The sequence below is a fragment of the Dryobates pubescens genome, chromosome 12 (assembly GCF_014839835.1).
Source record: "Dryobates pubescens isolate bDryPub1 chromosome 12, bDryPub1.pri, whole genome shotgun sequence".
NCBI classification, from domain to species: Eukaryota; Metazoa; Chordata; class Aves; order Piciformes; family Picidae; genus Dryobates; species Dryobates pubescens.
In genome coordinates this window covers 22,540,815-22,554,476 of record NC_071623.1, presented here as the reverse complement: position 1 = coordinate 22,554,476, position 13,662 = coordinate 22,540,815, and the positions used below count along the sequence as shown (strand labels likewise).

Below are 13,662 nucleotides of genomic sequence, written 5' to 3'. Positions count from 1 at the left end.
TAAGTGTAGGAAAATTAAAATTCAGCATTAGATTGGGAAAAAAATAATAGATAAAATAGCACAAATAAGAATTCTGGGACTAAACAATAACAGTGACACATCACAACAACAATTGTGCTTCTCACTTGATTTTGGTAAATCAAGTACATCAGTGTAGTTTAAACTGATAATTACAACTAGAGAAACACCACTCTTTGTAAAGAAAACCATATTTGCTTCTAAATGATGTTAATGAAGTTGTTTTTACAGACTGATAAAATAGCAGGCTTTCATTCTGCAAACTAATGTATGACACCGAGGCCCTATCCTGTATGGACCATCCGTGAAGCTCTCAACAGATGCAAGGATCCATCTGCAAAAATCATGTTACTGAATCTAAGCCTTGACCAGAACAAAGATCAGTGAAAATTGGAACATGAGAATTAACATTTTTACAAAGATAAAATACTGGCTCTACAGAAGTCAATGAGAGTTGAAATTTTCACATGAAGTGATTGTAGTTAGAAAGTGCTGAATTGTAAATTACTGCAGGCTACAAATACAATAAAACTACAAACTAAAGCTGGTAATTTTGCCTTCTAAATAATTTTAAATCTCATTTGAGGAAGATGCCCCACAATATGGGATCGTCATTTCCTCTAACAGTCCTCCTGAAAATAAAGTTTAGCACTTCTCTCAGCTGGCTTTTGAAACTCAACCTAATGTTGTGTGGCTACCAAAAGTGTGAAAAAGAAAAATGACATGCAACAGTGTGGCACGGAATATGAAAAGAAATTAAGCATTAAAACCAACCAAATACAATCTCAATCCACCCACAAGTTGGATTTTCTCTTGCTATACAAAAGCTCATTGATTTTTACATTACCTCAGTGCCATTCAAATTCATAACATTCAAAGCAGAGCTTCCTTCCAAAAATGTTACCCACATCTTGTCTTCCACGAACCTGCAAAGTCCATTGGAAACAATATTTAAAATACTTTATCCTAGCTACCAACCTTTTGAGTCTTAGGGGTTTTTCCATGTGTCACTTGATGGAGAAGACTTATTTTTAAGTTCATTAAAGTATATATCTAATTGGCTAACAAGCTTTAACTGAATGTATCCTTGCAACAACAAAAATAAAGCAAAAGAGAAACAGGTAAACATCACACAGAGAGAGCATGGTCCTCTTGAAAATTTTGTGACTACAGTTACATTCAGCAGTAATTGTGTGGCAACAGGTCAGGCATATCTATTAGGTGTTCTCTGTTGCATCACACTATGGACTTGAGACAATGCTCATAGTCTTCTGAAAATAAACCAAAAACCACACAACACAACAACAAAAGACAAACAAAACAAACTAACAACCCCCCCAAACACACACACACAAAACACAAGCAAAAAAAAGCCCAAACAACAATAAAATTCCAAACCCAACCAACACCCCAAAACATCCCCAAGTAAAATAGTACAACACTTAGAGTTCAATTAACAGCTTAGTGAAAACAGAACGTTCACAGGGATTCTCTCATCTTTGGTTCATTTAAAACTACTAATCTGATTTTAGGATACAAAATTTGTGACATGTCACACAAACAGCAAATGTTAAGTCTCAATGATTTCTGACACAGTCAGCATGCTACTCTATTTTTGAGACAGAAAAATTAACTCTGAAAACTGGGATGTACAGGTATGTAAAACTACCTTTCTACTGTAAGTTGGAATTAAAGTTGGAATTTAAATGCTAAAAAACAAAGCAGATCATAACTGAAATGCCTGCCGAGATAGTAACTTTATTCAGGAAATAGGGGGGAACAATGAAGAGGAGTAGAGATTAAAAGTAAGAAGTATTTTTAACCTTATAAGTATAACTGCACCATAGCTTTCAAATTTCTGAAGAAGATCCTCGATCAAATTATCATCAAAATAGTTTCCTTCTGCCGAAGAACTTCTGAGGGAGACCATTACAGTACCATCAGGTGGTCCTTGTGTTGCGATCACCTCCTTATAAACTTTTTGTCTCTCTTCTGCTTCTATTTCAAATATGTCAATGTCAATCAATGCAACCACAGGCCTTTGAAAAAAATACATGAGAGAAACTTGTAAGCAGAGCATCTGAGCAACAAAATAGATAACATAACTATGAAATCTTAAGGATTAGGAAGTAATGCATAAAATGAAACTGAACCTGTGATCAGATGTTTTCAGCTCTGCTCTTCCGTAGTGCAACAAAGTACCAGGATTCCACGTATAAGGGACATTACTGTCACTGTGGAAACTAGCATTCAGCAGATCCAGGTCTTCAGCTACATTCAGTATTAATGAAAACAGAAGAGGAAGAAGTACAGTAACTGCCAAGAACACACTTAAAAATAGGGGAGTTAAAAGCTAAGAAAGAAAGTAAACCAAACCCAAACCATTTACAGAAAAAACACAGAAGTTCCCTTGGAACTACTGAAATACCAGTGACAGATTGTCTGATCCTTGATTCTCCTGGTCACAGAATCACAGGATTATTTTGGTTGGGAAACACCTTTAAGATCATCAAGTCCAACCCTAGCTCTGCCAAGTCTGGATGCATTCCTGTGCAGCCTGCCTTAGGTGATCCTGCTGTGGACCACCGCTCCTTTGGCAAGGGAGTTGGAATAGATCTGTAGAGGTTCCTTCTTAACCCAAATTCTGTCGTATTAAACTCTTAGCACCACATCTACGTGTTGTTTGAAAACCTCCAGGCAGGGGGATTCAACTACCTCACTGGGGAGCCTATTCCCCAGTGTTTGACAACCTTTTCAGTGAAGAAATCTCTCCTAATATCCAACTTGAACCTCCCCTGGTGCAACTTCAGGTCATTTCCTCTTGTCCTATCACTTGCTACTAAGAAAAAGAGACCCACCTCACTACAGCCTCCTTTCAGGTAGTTACACAGAGCTGTAAGGTCTCTCTTCAGCTCCTTTTCTTCAGACCAAACACCAGCTCCCTTATAGCAGTTCCTCATAAGACTTATTCTCCTGGCTCTTTGCCAACTTCATATCCCTTCTCTGGATCCTCTCCAGCTCTTCAATGTCTTTCTGGTAGTGAGTGCCCCAAAACTGAACACAGTATTCAAAGTGTAGCCTCCCCAGAGTTGAATACAGGGGGACAATCACCTCCCTGGTCCCACTTACTGCAGGTCCCAATACAGGACAGGATGTGGTTGGCCTTCCTAGCCACACGGCTGTCAGCGTCACTGCATTTATTGCAGATGCTGTTGTAAGCTTTTTGTTTCATACAAAGTCAGGGAGAGCAGCTCACAAACACTGGTACTGTGAATGTCACTAAATGGATTCTGTAAGCCATTTAAAATAATATTTTAAACAATTTAAAGAACTCAGACCTGATCTGTCAAAAGGCCATTTTCTTCTTCTCCAAAGAATGCGATCTGTCCATGCTGGGGTGCGACATTTTTCACTGGTGTCATAGTCATCAGAAAAGAGATCATATTTGTATGTAGGAGCAAAATTTATTTTCCCTTCCAAAAATCCTCTGAAAATCTGTAAAAAACAAAGAGTTATGTGTCATGTCAGAAGACAGAAACAGATGGGAAACAGCTTGAAACTAATCAGGATTCTCTTTTCTAACAGTAAAAATTTGTATACACACCTCAGGGGGACAAAAAAAAGTAATTTGGTAACATGAATCCTTCTCCAAATGTTATCTGGAGAAAACAGTCTACATTTGCCACTATGACTAAATAGTGACCCAGACAGCTCATAATTAAACAGAAGTATGCCAACCTTTTTATCTTTAAACCCAGGTTCATGAGCAACCTACAGTTGTTCCAATGTCATTCATAACTTGAGGTCATCCAGGACACATATGCTGTCCACAGCACTTTAGCTAGGTGCTCAAGTGTTAGCAGAAGGTGGGAATTGATGTTTATGTCTCAATGTACCTATCCTCCAAATTGATGCAAGATGCCCCACCAATAAATAGGAGTTAAGGCAGACAAAAAACAAAAAGAAAAAAAGGAAAAAAAAAAAGAATGCTTAATACATTACATTGTTGGAAATAGAAACTGAAATCCAATCAATTTTAAAAACATCAGTGTTGGAAGATCAATGTTAGAAGACCCACAACTTCTGATACTATATTATGATAGGACTAGGGGGAATAGAATGAAGCTGGAGGTGGGGAACAGTGTGGCCAGCAGGAGCAGGGAGGTCATTCTGCCCCTGTACACTGCACTGGTTAGGCTGCACCTCGAGTACTGTGTCCAGTTCTGGGCCCCTCAGTTTAGGAAGGAGGTTGACTTGCTGGAGCGAGTCCAGAGAAGAGCAACAAAGTTGGTGAGGGGTTTGGACACAAGCCCTATAAGGAGAGGCTGAGGGAGCTGGGGTTGCTTAGCCTGGAGAGGAGGAGACACAGGGGTGACCTTATTGCTCTCTACAACTACCTGAAGGGAGGTTGTAGACAGGCGGATGTTGGTCTCTTCTCCCAGGCAGCCAGTACCAGAACAAGAGGACACAGTCTCAGGCTGCGCCAGGGGAGGTTAAGGTTGGATGTTAGGAAGAAGTTCTATACAGAGAGAGTGATTGCCCATTGGAATGGGCTGCCTGAGGAGGTGGTGGGGTCACCATCATTGGAGGTGTTCAGAAGGAGACTTGATGGGGTGCTTGGTGCCATGGTTTAGTTGTTTAGGTGGGTTGGATTGGTTTATGGGTTGGACACGATGATCTTGAAGGTCTCTTCCAACCTGGTTTATTCTATTCTGTTCTATTCTAAATACCTTACTAAATGTTGCTCTGTCTCACTACTTGGATAAAAGTGGTAAGTAAAACATGCTGAGGATATAGATTTACAGAGGTACCAAAGAAAACTGCTCAAGTGAAAAAGAAAAACGAAGTAGTCCTAAGCGTGGCAACACTTTTTAAGTTACCTGTCCAGAATTTTTCTGATTGATAAGTTGGTCTCCTGCTATAAGGGCATCCCAGTTCTGTTGTCGTATTAAGTCCTTAACCTCCTCATTTGGAAGATCTATTCGATAATTGAAGTCACCACACCAAAAGATGTAGTCGTGGGAAAATAGCATCCTGCCCTGCAAAAAAAGCAGCATACAATGAAGTTAAAATAAACCAAGTGACAAATTACTCCTTCCAGGTGCAGAAGTTCAGGATTTAACTGTAAAATGTGCATCATTTAGAATCGTAGAATCAATAAGGTTGGAAAAGACCTCAAAGATCATCAAGTCCAACCTGTCACCCAAGACCTCATGACTACTAGACCATAGTACCAAGTGCCACATCCAATCCCCTCCTGAACACCTCCAGGGACAGTGACTCCACCACCTCCTCATCTAGCTGATGAGGACAACTGGAATACATGTTAGTATTTAGTGTTTATATGGTTAGACCACCATAATCAACTGTATGGTATTCACATATATGAAATATGAAAGAAGAAGTAACATTTCTTATGTAGTTTGCATTTCTAAAGAAACATGAATCATCTGAACTGGATTCTAAATTTCTTCATCTTTCTACTCCTGTTTTAGAAGTCTGCTCTAGGATGATGACTACTATCTGTGTCATGAAGAGCAAAGGAGTGCAAAACACTACCCTAAGATCTTGTGGCACAACATCCCAACAAACTGAAAATTGAGGCCTTTATTTTTCAGATTTAATTGAAGAGTTTTCAGTTACATACATTTTTTATGGCTAAGGAGAGACAGAAGTTCTCTGCTAGTTTAAACAAAGCCTAGGGTTTGAAGTGAACGCTTTTACTTCCCTCTTTCTGATTTTCCTATTGCTCTTAGGTAAATCAAAGTACAATGTCAGATTATAACAGCAGCACTTAGGAAATTGTTTCTAATGATGATAACACAGTACTTTCATAAAAACTAAAATATGACTGTGGGGACAAATTTAGAAATGAAAAAAACCCTGTAAAATAAAGTGTCAGACTCCTGTGCAGCACCATAGAAACTAAAATAGGACAGTTTGGACTACAAAACTTAGTAAGACAGTTTTAAGTCTCAAGGAAGCATTTTGTTGCACTGATAAAAGCGTTGAGCATTTACTTGGTGTCTGGTACTCTTTTATGAGAATATGGTACAGAACTGTACAATGCAAATTGAACAAAAATGAGTAAACAACAAATAAGAATGATTTTTGCCAATCTTTATGTATTGAAAATAGTGCTGCTTCCCATGGATTTTTATTTTTGTTCCTCTCAGTTGATTAACTCTGCAGCCTATAGATGTTCTGCTGCACATCAAGAATCTGTAAGGTCTCTCTCCTATACTAAATCCTTGCTGACTAATGCAAGTGAAATCATGCTTCATCATCTCCATCAGTCATTGCACTGGAAAGGTCTATTCCTTCTGTTGTCACCTACTTTAATAAAAACATTAGGAACTTAATTATCTCTGAGACCTCTAACAGAAGGAAATTTGATTTGCAAGGCAATCTGGAGAGGAGAAAATCAATAAATAGAGCTTTTAGATGACACTGCTGGAGCTCAATGTGTTTAACTTCTCATTCCTTATGGAATTTGAACACTGTTGCTTACCATTGGAAAGCCGAGCTTGCGAGCTATTTCTACGAAGTCTTCATTTCTCTCTTTAACTTGTGATTGCCCTGCAGCGAAATGACTGCAGACAAAGCAAAGGCTGGATGTATGAAACAACATCCGAATTGCTACTGCACCTTTGTTACCAGTGGCTCCTCCCATGCCAGTCTTTACAGTATCAACAGCAACATCCCTAAGAGAGTTTAAAAAAACACACTATTAAACTTTCAAATACAACGGCAGAGAAGGTATCAACTTTAAATACGAGTATGGCATTATGTTGGTAAGAGAACATTTTCACATTGTCCTTTCAGCAGTAAGGCTGCTGGGCTGCTTTCAAAAAATGCCAACAGCTGTTGAGCAGGTAACAGTAAGACACTTCAGCTTTTCAAGCTTTCTTGGCATATGAGGCATTTAAAAACTGCAATGAAAGAATTTAAGCAGGAGTTCCCCAGGCTACGGAACAGCTCTTTGCAAGCCCCACAGGTTTCTTAGTATGCTTGTGTGTTAGCTCGCAAAACAAAGCAAGCCGATGGTGACCCAACTTGGGCACAGCTGTCTGTTCACTGACCTGATAAAGGGAGCATGCTGGGGCCTGATGAACACAAAAAGGCAGACGCCCACCAACTGCTCAGAAGCCAGCAGCACGTACTTGTAGTCTCTTGATATAGTCTTCTGCAGTTCAGCAGCCCAAAGCTTCTGATTGGTTGTGCTAGTAGAGGTTAAAAGTGCCAATTGTAAAATACATCAACTTAAGCAGGTATCTAAACTGTTGATCTAGTCAAATAAACTTCATATGAACTTCACACTTCACCTTAACTAAACCTTGTGGTAGTAAGCCAAAGATAAGTTGTAAATGGTGTTCAAATGCCTCGTAACAGAGACATGACCTATAAACTGTCATGACACCATCATTTCAAATTCAGCCTCAAAATGCTGCTTCACTTTTCACAACACCATAGACAATGTTAGGAGCCAGGGGCTATCTTTCCTGTATTTCTGAGGCTACACCAGAGGAGCAAAGTCTAAGAATTTTTCTAGGGAGTTACTTCCTAGCCTTAAGCTCAGTTGATACTGGAAAACAGAGATGTCCATGGTCTTAGATCAAGAAGAAACTTCCTCAGAGATCTAATAGACCATAGCTTTCAGAACTAGCATTGGAAATAAATTAAGAATATCAGACCTGGAAACAGCATTAACTAGACATAGTGTGAAATTAGGGGATGATAAACTACCACTTTGTCTGCAAGACATAAGCCTGTGCAAAGGCTGACAGTGTTATAAGCTGTAAGTGCTTTCCCCAATGAGTTGAAAGCTCACTAAACAACAGAAAACATGTAAAATACAAAGAGAAAACAATGGACAAAGTGAATACAATCCTAGGACTACACAAAGACTTTATTACTGGTATCACCCACTACTGGTAAAAATACATTTTCATAATTCACTCTGCTAGGGGTGAAAAATCCAAACGCCACAATAATATGTGCATAATGCATGGAATGACACTGGAAACAGACAGTATGGAAGATAGCCTTGCTTTATACAGATCAAAATCAGATGCAAGACACAATAGAAAGCCATACCAACAAATCATACTTTCAGAAGGAATTTCACTGGACTTGCTGTTACCAGCAGTAGGAAGGCACAGAGACTAAGGAACACTTTGAGCACTAAATTCCTTTCAAATGTTACGTGAAGAAAAAAGTTGAAGGGCCGACAAAGGTACAATCCAAAACATGGCCTAGTACTGACTGTATAGATCCTTCAGATTACATTATACATGACTTAAGTAATCACAGTTTTGCTAGAGAAAGCTGAGATGATGTCTGCAATCCTGGCACAGAAACTGGCAGAGAACTGGAATACAGTCAAAAATTAATCCTGACTAATCCCAGCCATTACAAAACAGGAAGAAAAAAAAATTACTCAAAAAATGAGATTATCACCAAAGCCAGTACTGTATACATTATGTCACCTACCTGGCATTCACAATGTTTCCTGCATTTAACTCCACCATTTCTTCAAATCCAATAGCAAATATATCTACCGGCTTGCTTTTGCGATCTGCATTTAAATATTGAAGAAAGACATTTGTTGGCTGCAAATCATTTAAGAACCAAGACCTCATATACCTGTATTGAAATTTATGCTCTATATTATGAAAAATCAAGAAAAAACCTGACAGAATACAGCTCCTACCTTGGAATTCATGTATACCAGCTAACTTGGGTGCATCTAGAAGCCAGTCAGTGAGGGTCTGGTTTCTGAAGGCAATACTTCGAAACTGCTTGCCGCCGTTGACGTTCCAAGTCCCGACGCAGACTCTGATTTTTTTCGGCTTTGCATACTTGTAAAAGTTCTCACACATATTCTTTAGCACTTTTACAGATGCTGCAAAAAAACAATTGAGAAGGCATTAAAGGAATGCTTCTTCAGGGAATTTGGCAATTAGATCTTTCCCTTTAAAAAAAAATTGGCAATAAATTCATGCACAGACATACAGAAATTTAAACCGTGAAAGCAAGATGAATGTAGCTTTTCACATGGGAAAGTCCATTTGTGGACATATCATTTGTCTGGGTAGAATACTGACTGAAAGACAGTAGCAATTTTGTTCAAAGTAATATAAATAATATATAAAAGAAACGTAGAAAGTATGTTTTACAAATACTTGTCAATCTTTCACCCTATCTGTGATTCTCTATGGAAACCATTATTTTTCATACATGCCCACAAAGGCATCTACCTCACTTTCATACATTACTTTTATGAAATTTAATCTCCAATATAAAACCCACTTACAGATATGTTAATCTCTGTAAGTGCAAAAATTACTCACCTACTGCATTTACTAAAATGGATACAGTACATTACTTTATGGTATTAGAGTTTGTCTATTTAAGCCACAATCAGAATTATTTTTCAGTTTAGTTGAATTTCTAAAATACTGCTTTAGGGAGGAAAGTAGGCTAGGACTCAAAATAATTAAACTAATTTCTCTGTCATATCAGCCTTTCTCTGTGTCTTGTTTCTATCTGCCAGATGGGAGAGTGATGATCAATCTGTAAAGGGCACTGTGAGAGATGAACAAACAAAACAGATTCTTCAGTGGTCAGACACAGACTTATAGAGATTTTAAAAGTCCTTTCACAAATCAGCTGCAAAATACACTCAATACAGATCTATTTTCCCCAATGCAAACAAATAGAGATGAACATTATTTTGAAATCACACTCCATTTTTTCTTTCTGAGTGGAATAAAAACTGCATTAGGTGTAATTATAATAATTGTACATTATTTAAGTGATATTAATTTACCTATTTTGAATAGTCTCATGGTTATGAAACTGTGAGACTCCTCCAAACAATATTAGATGTAATTCTCCCCTTCACCATGTGCTGTCTTGCAAAATGGTCAACTACTGGACACAATCTTTTCATGCAAATCCCCCAAATAGGATAATTAGTGAGCTGCTGTCTTTGCAGTTTGTTTGGGTTGTTTCATTTTGGTTTTAAGTTTACTGCCTCTAAATTTGTTACAGAATCTTGGCTGCCCAGTTAAAACAAAAATCAGGGACTCTATAGCCCTCACAGCCTTGAAACAAACTAGAAACAATATACTGTATTTGTTGGTTTTGAACATTTTCACCACTGAACAAGTCCTATTTCCATACATGAACTAACCACGTGTAAAAGACAGTTAGGTGACCGGTGTCTCCTTGGCGTACTATAAGCAGATCGTGCTTCAGATAATGCTTTCCTAATCATAATCCAGGTAAATGAAGTCAAGAAAAGAGCAAAAAGCCATCAGAATACTTTACACCTTGAGGATAGAACCAAATACTGGGTGTACTTCAGAATGTATCTACACACTAGGTAACAGTGAAGTCAAGAAGACCACCAAACACCAGAAAAGCCTCTGAGGGTCAAAGACAGAAATTACCCAAGCACTTTACCACTAAAGGGAAACCAGTCCAAACAACATTGTAGGCACAATATATGCAAGTACTCAAATCATCCAAAGGATTAGCTGAACCCAAAGAACCCAAAAGAGCATCACAGACAGTTTCAAAGTTTAAAAGCAGAGTTTGGACTTTCATTCTCTCCAGTTCCTTCCTTTTCTTTTGCAGATTTAGTAAATTTAATTTTAAATGGTTATTCCAAATAACTTCTGTTTGCTACCAAATGGACTTCAAGAAGAGCTGCAAAATTGAATTATTGCCTACTTAACTCTTCACACTATCCTGAACAACAAATGTGAAAAATCTTACAAGCAAATCTAACTTTAGACAATATGCTTATTACAAACATGGAATTCATGCTTTTAAATTAGCAAACTTCCTAAATTGTAGAATGACTTGTGGTAAACTAGAAAAAAATTAAAAGAGAAAAAAAGATGACATTTTTGTCTGCTTTTACAAAGCTCCTGGGTTTCTTGCATACATTATTTCCCTGCACCTATCTACCTTTGATATTTTCAACAAAATGGTGTCTCAGTCAACAGCATTAAAAATTCAATTGTTTCCTGTTATTTTGCAGTTACAATAATTTAGCTGCTATTCATACTAGGCAGGCAGACCTTCAAAAACCAGTTCTACACAGAAAGTATTAATTAAAACTATCTGTGGGATATTCTGTGCAATGGAATTTGATTGAACTCTTTTACTACAACATCCAAATTACTGTTGGTATGTTTCAACATATGCAATCTGTATCCAGATGAAACCCGCAGTGAAACACCACATTGGGAAGTCATACCTGTATGATTCTTCATGACATATAAGCCAGGCTGATACAGTCTGGATGGAAACACCATAAATAACAACTTGAATGTTTGTTCCTATAAACAGTTTTGAACATTGATAAAATGCCACTGAATCAATTAATTTCAGTTGCATGCTACCTGTGACTCAGATCTCTATTTAAGTACTCAATAAGAGTTAAGTAGATACAATAAAACACCAACATGAAAAGCAAACCTTTAAGTGATTTTTCCAAGGGGGGGTTAAAAAAAAAATAAAAAAAATGAAGCTTTAAACACTTCAGATGTATTTGAACAATAACATAGCCAACAATAAAGATAAATTCTCCTTCATTCTTCCAAGGATCCTCCCCTGTCAATCTTCAGTACCTGTAGATGGTGTTTAATACCTGCGCACACAGGCTCAGGTGATACCCATCACAACTTTGTTATTATGGGGAGCCTTCTATGAACAATTACTAAGAGCATCCTTGTTTCTTTCCCTCCTTCTCTCCTCTCATCTTCCCAGATACTAAGAACATACTTTTTTCCTCCCAACCAGAAACTAAGCATCTGATCTGTCTTCACTGAACCTGCCTTCAAGATGTAGCACAATGACTCTATTAAGGCTGTGCCTCAGGAACAGCCATTTTAATTTTCTCATAGTTTGAAATTCTCATAGTAAAATCTGAATATACAAGCATTAGAATTATTTCACTTAAAATAACTGTTTCTGGGAACAAGGAGATGATGAAGTATTGCACAGCTGACAAGTACTCATAGCTCTCCCTTAAATATATGGACCATGTATAGAGCACATCTCCCCAAATGGAGCATCTTCATGTGAATGGCTTATGTTACAAAAAGAGAGTTTCCACTAAGAAATAGAAAAATTTGAAAACAAAGCTGAAAGGCATTACACTGCTGCTAACTTACAGCTATAATAATAGGTTTCAGATGCCTCTAAAATTTGAGATACCTTTCACACAATTTTCCTCTAGCTGGCTGACCCCTGCACATTCTTATTATTGTCTACCTCTTCTTATTATTGTCTACCTCTTCTTCCTGTTCACAGTATTACTGAACCTTCCAAAACCAACCTCTCACATTTTAAGCCCAACATCACAGACAAGGGTCAAGATGTTACTGCAATGTCTCAAAGCAGATGATTAGGAGTTAACTAGAAAACTCCCTCTTCAGGCCTTCTCTGTACTAAGAGTTTTACCTAAACAGATGGTCTAATACCTTCATTTTCTATCATGTGCAGTGCTAACTGTATCTCAGTGCTTCTGACTGTACTTTTGCTTTACCAAAACTGCAAATGCCAGCATGTCATTTCAAATTATTCGCAGTACATTTGTTTTTCCTGGGAGGTATCACGAAATCTGTCTGTCTCATGCAAGAACACAAACAGGTAAAGCCTGAAGAATTTCACTTCTTATCCTAAACAAAACTTTTACACAAAACAAAAATACGAAGCTCCCAAATCAGGAAATAAACAACTGGGGGGGGAAAAAAAACCCTAAACCAACAAAAAAACACCGACAAAAAAAGAGGCAAATTCCCCTACAGCTAGAATAAAACATTTGCAAAACCAAAACCCCAGGTACTGGTTGCCTCTTTTCATAACTCACACCCAAGCACAAGTGCAACACTTTATCATCCCTCACATTTTCACTTTTCTTGTATTAAAGAGCTTTTCTTGGATTAAGGGATTTTTGGAACACAGGAATTCCAGATCCAAACACTACTAGGAAAATGTAAGACAATCAAGAGTTACACAAATAGGCACAAAACAAAGAGCCAGAGAAGAACAATAGCTGCTCAGATATTTACAGCTTAATTTACTATACCTGATTGCAATGATTGCTCTGAAACTACGGATGCAGTAAGAAGGAAATAAGAGAAAAAAAATCAGTCAAATAAGTAATTTCTTTGTCAAATTTTCCAGCAATATGTGAGAGAACACTCTGCACTATGCAATTTATTATGCAATATACAGTTTATTACACCTAACCATTTTCATCAGTTAAAGCACATCTGTTATGCAGCAAAATCTAAAAAGCTCCACATCAGTACTAACAAATTCTCTTTTCTTGCTTCATTAAGAATGGATTTACATGTGAAGTATCATTCTACTTAATTCACTACCTAAGAGAAATGCAAAGACATTATGTTCAGTGAAGAAGGATAGATCTTCCTCAGTTGACAGAAGCTACAAGTATTACAAGGGCAGCTTGCATTCAGAGAGAAAGTGAGAAGAAATGAAAATGACTTTCAAACTATTTTTAGGTAAGACTGATTTAGCAGGTTTCAGATGCAGGAAAAGTTACATTAATACGAAATCTTGTGGTAGAGAAATGAGAGAAAGTGTCTTTTAAGTTTGACA

The 13,662-nt window shown here is 37.6% G+C and overlaps 1 protein-coding gene across 8 annotated transcripts in view; it reads right to left on the bottom strand.

Moving 5' to 3' along the window:
* The window catches only part of SYNJ1 (synaptojanin 1), a 66,161-nt gene that overhangs the window by 22,107 nt on the left and 30,392 nt on the right, over positions 1–13,662 (bottom strand). For 7 of the 8 annotated variants that reach the window (XM_054166071.1, XM_054166072.1, XM_054166073.1 and 4 more), the window contains exons 13-22: positions 13,127–13,150; positions 8,732–8,923; positions 8,512–8,596; positions 7,101–7,241; positions 6,530–6,722; positions 4,899–5,057; positions 3,357–3,513; positions 2,172–2,289; positions 1,842–2,057; positions 866–944 (exon numbers count right to left, since the gene is read on the bottom strand). In XM_054166071.1, coding sequence (XP_054022046.1) covers positions 866–944; positions 1,842–2,057; positions 2,172–2,289; positions 3,357–3,513; positions 4,899–5,057; positions 6,530–6,722; positions 7,101–7,241; positions 8,512–8,596; positions 8,732–8,923; positions 13,127–13,150 — 1,364 coding nt within the window. The remainder of the gene's footprint in view (positions 1–865; positions 945–1,841; positions 2,058–2,171; positions 2,290–3,356; positions 3,514–4,898; positions 5,058–6,529; positions 6,723–7,100; positions 7,242–8,511; positions 8,597–8,731; positions 8,924–13,126; positions 13,151–13,662) is intronic. The other variant, XM_054166077.1, reaches the window with a different exon arrangement.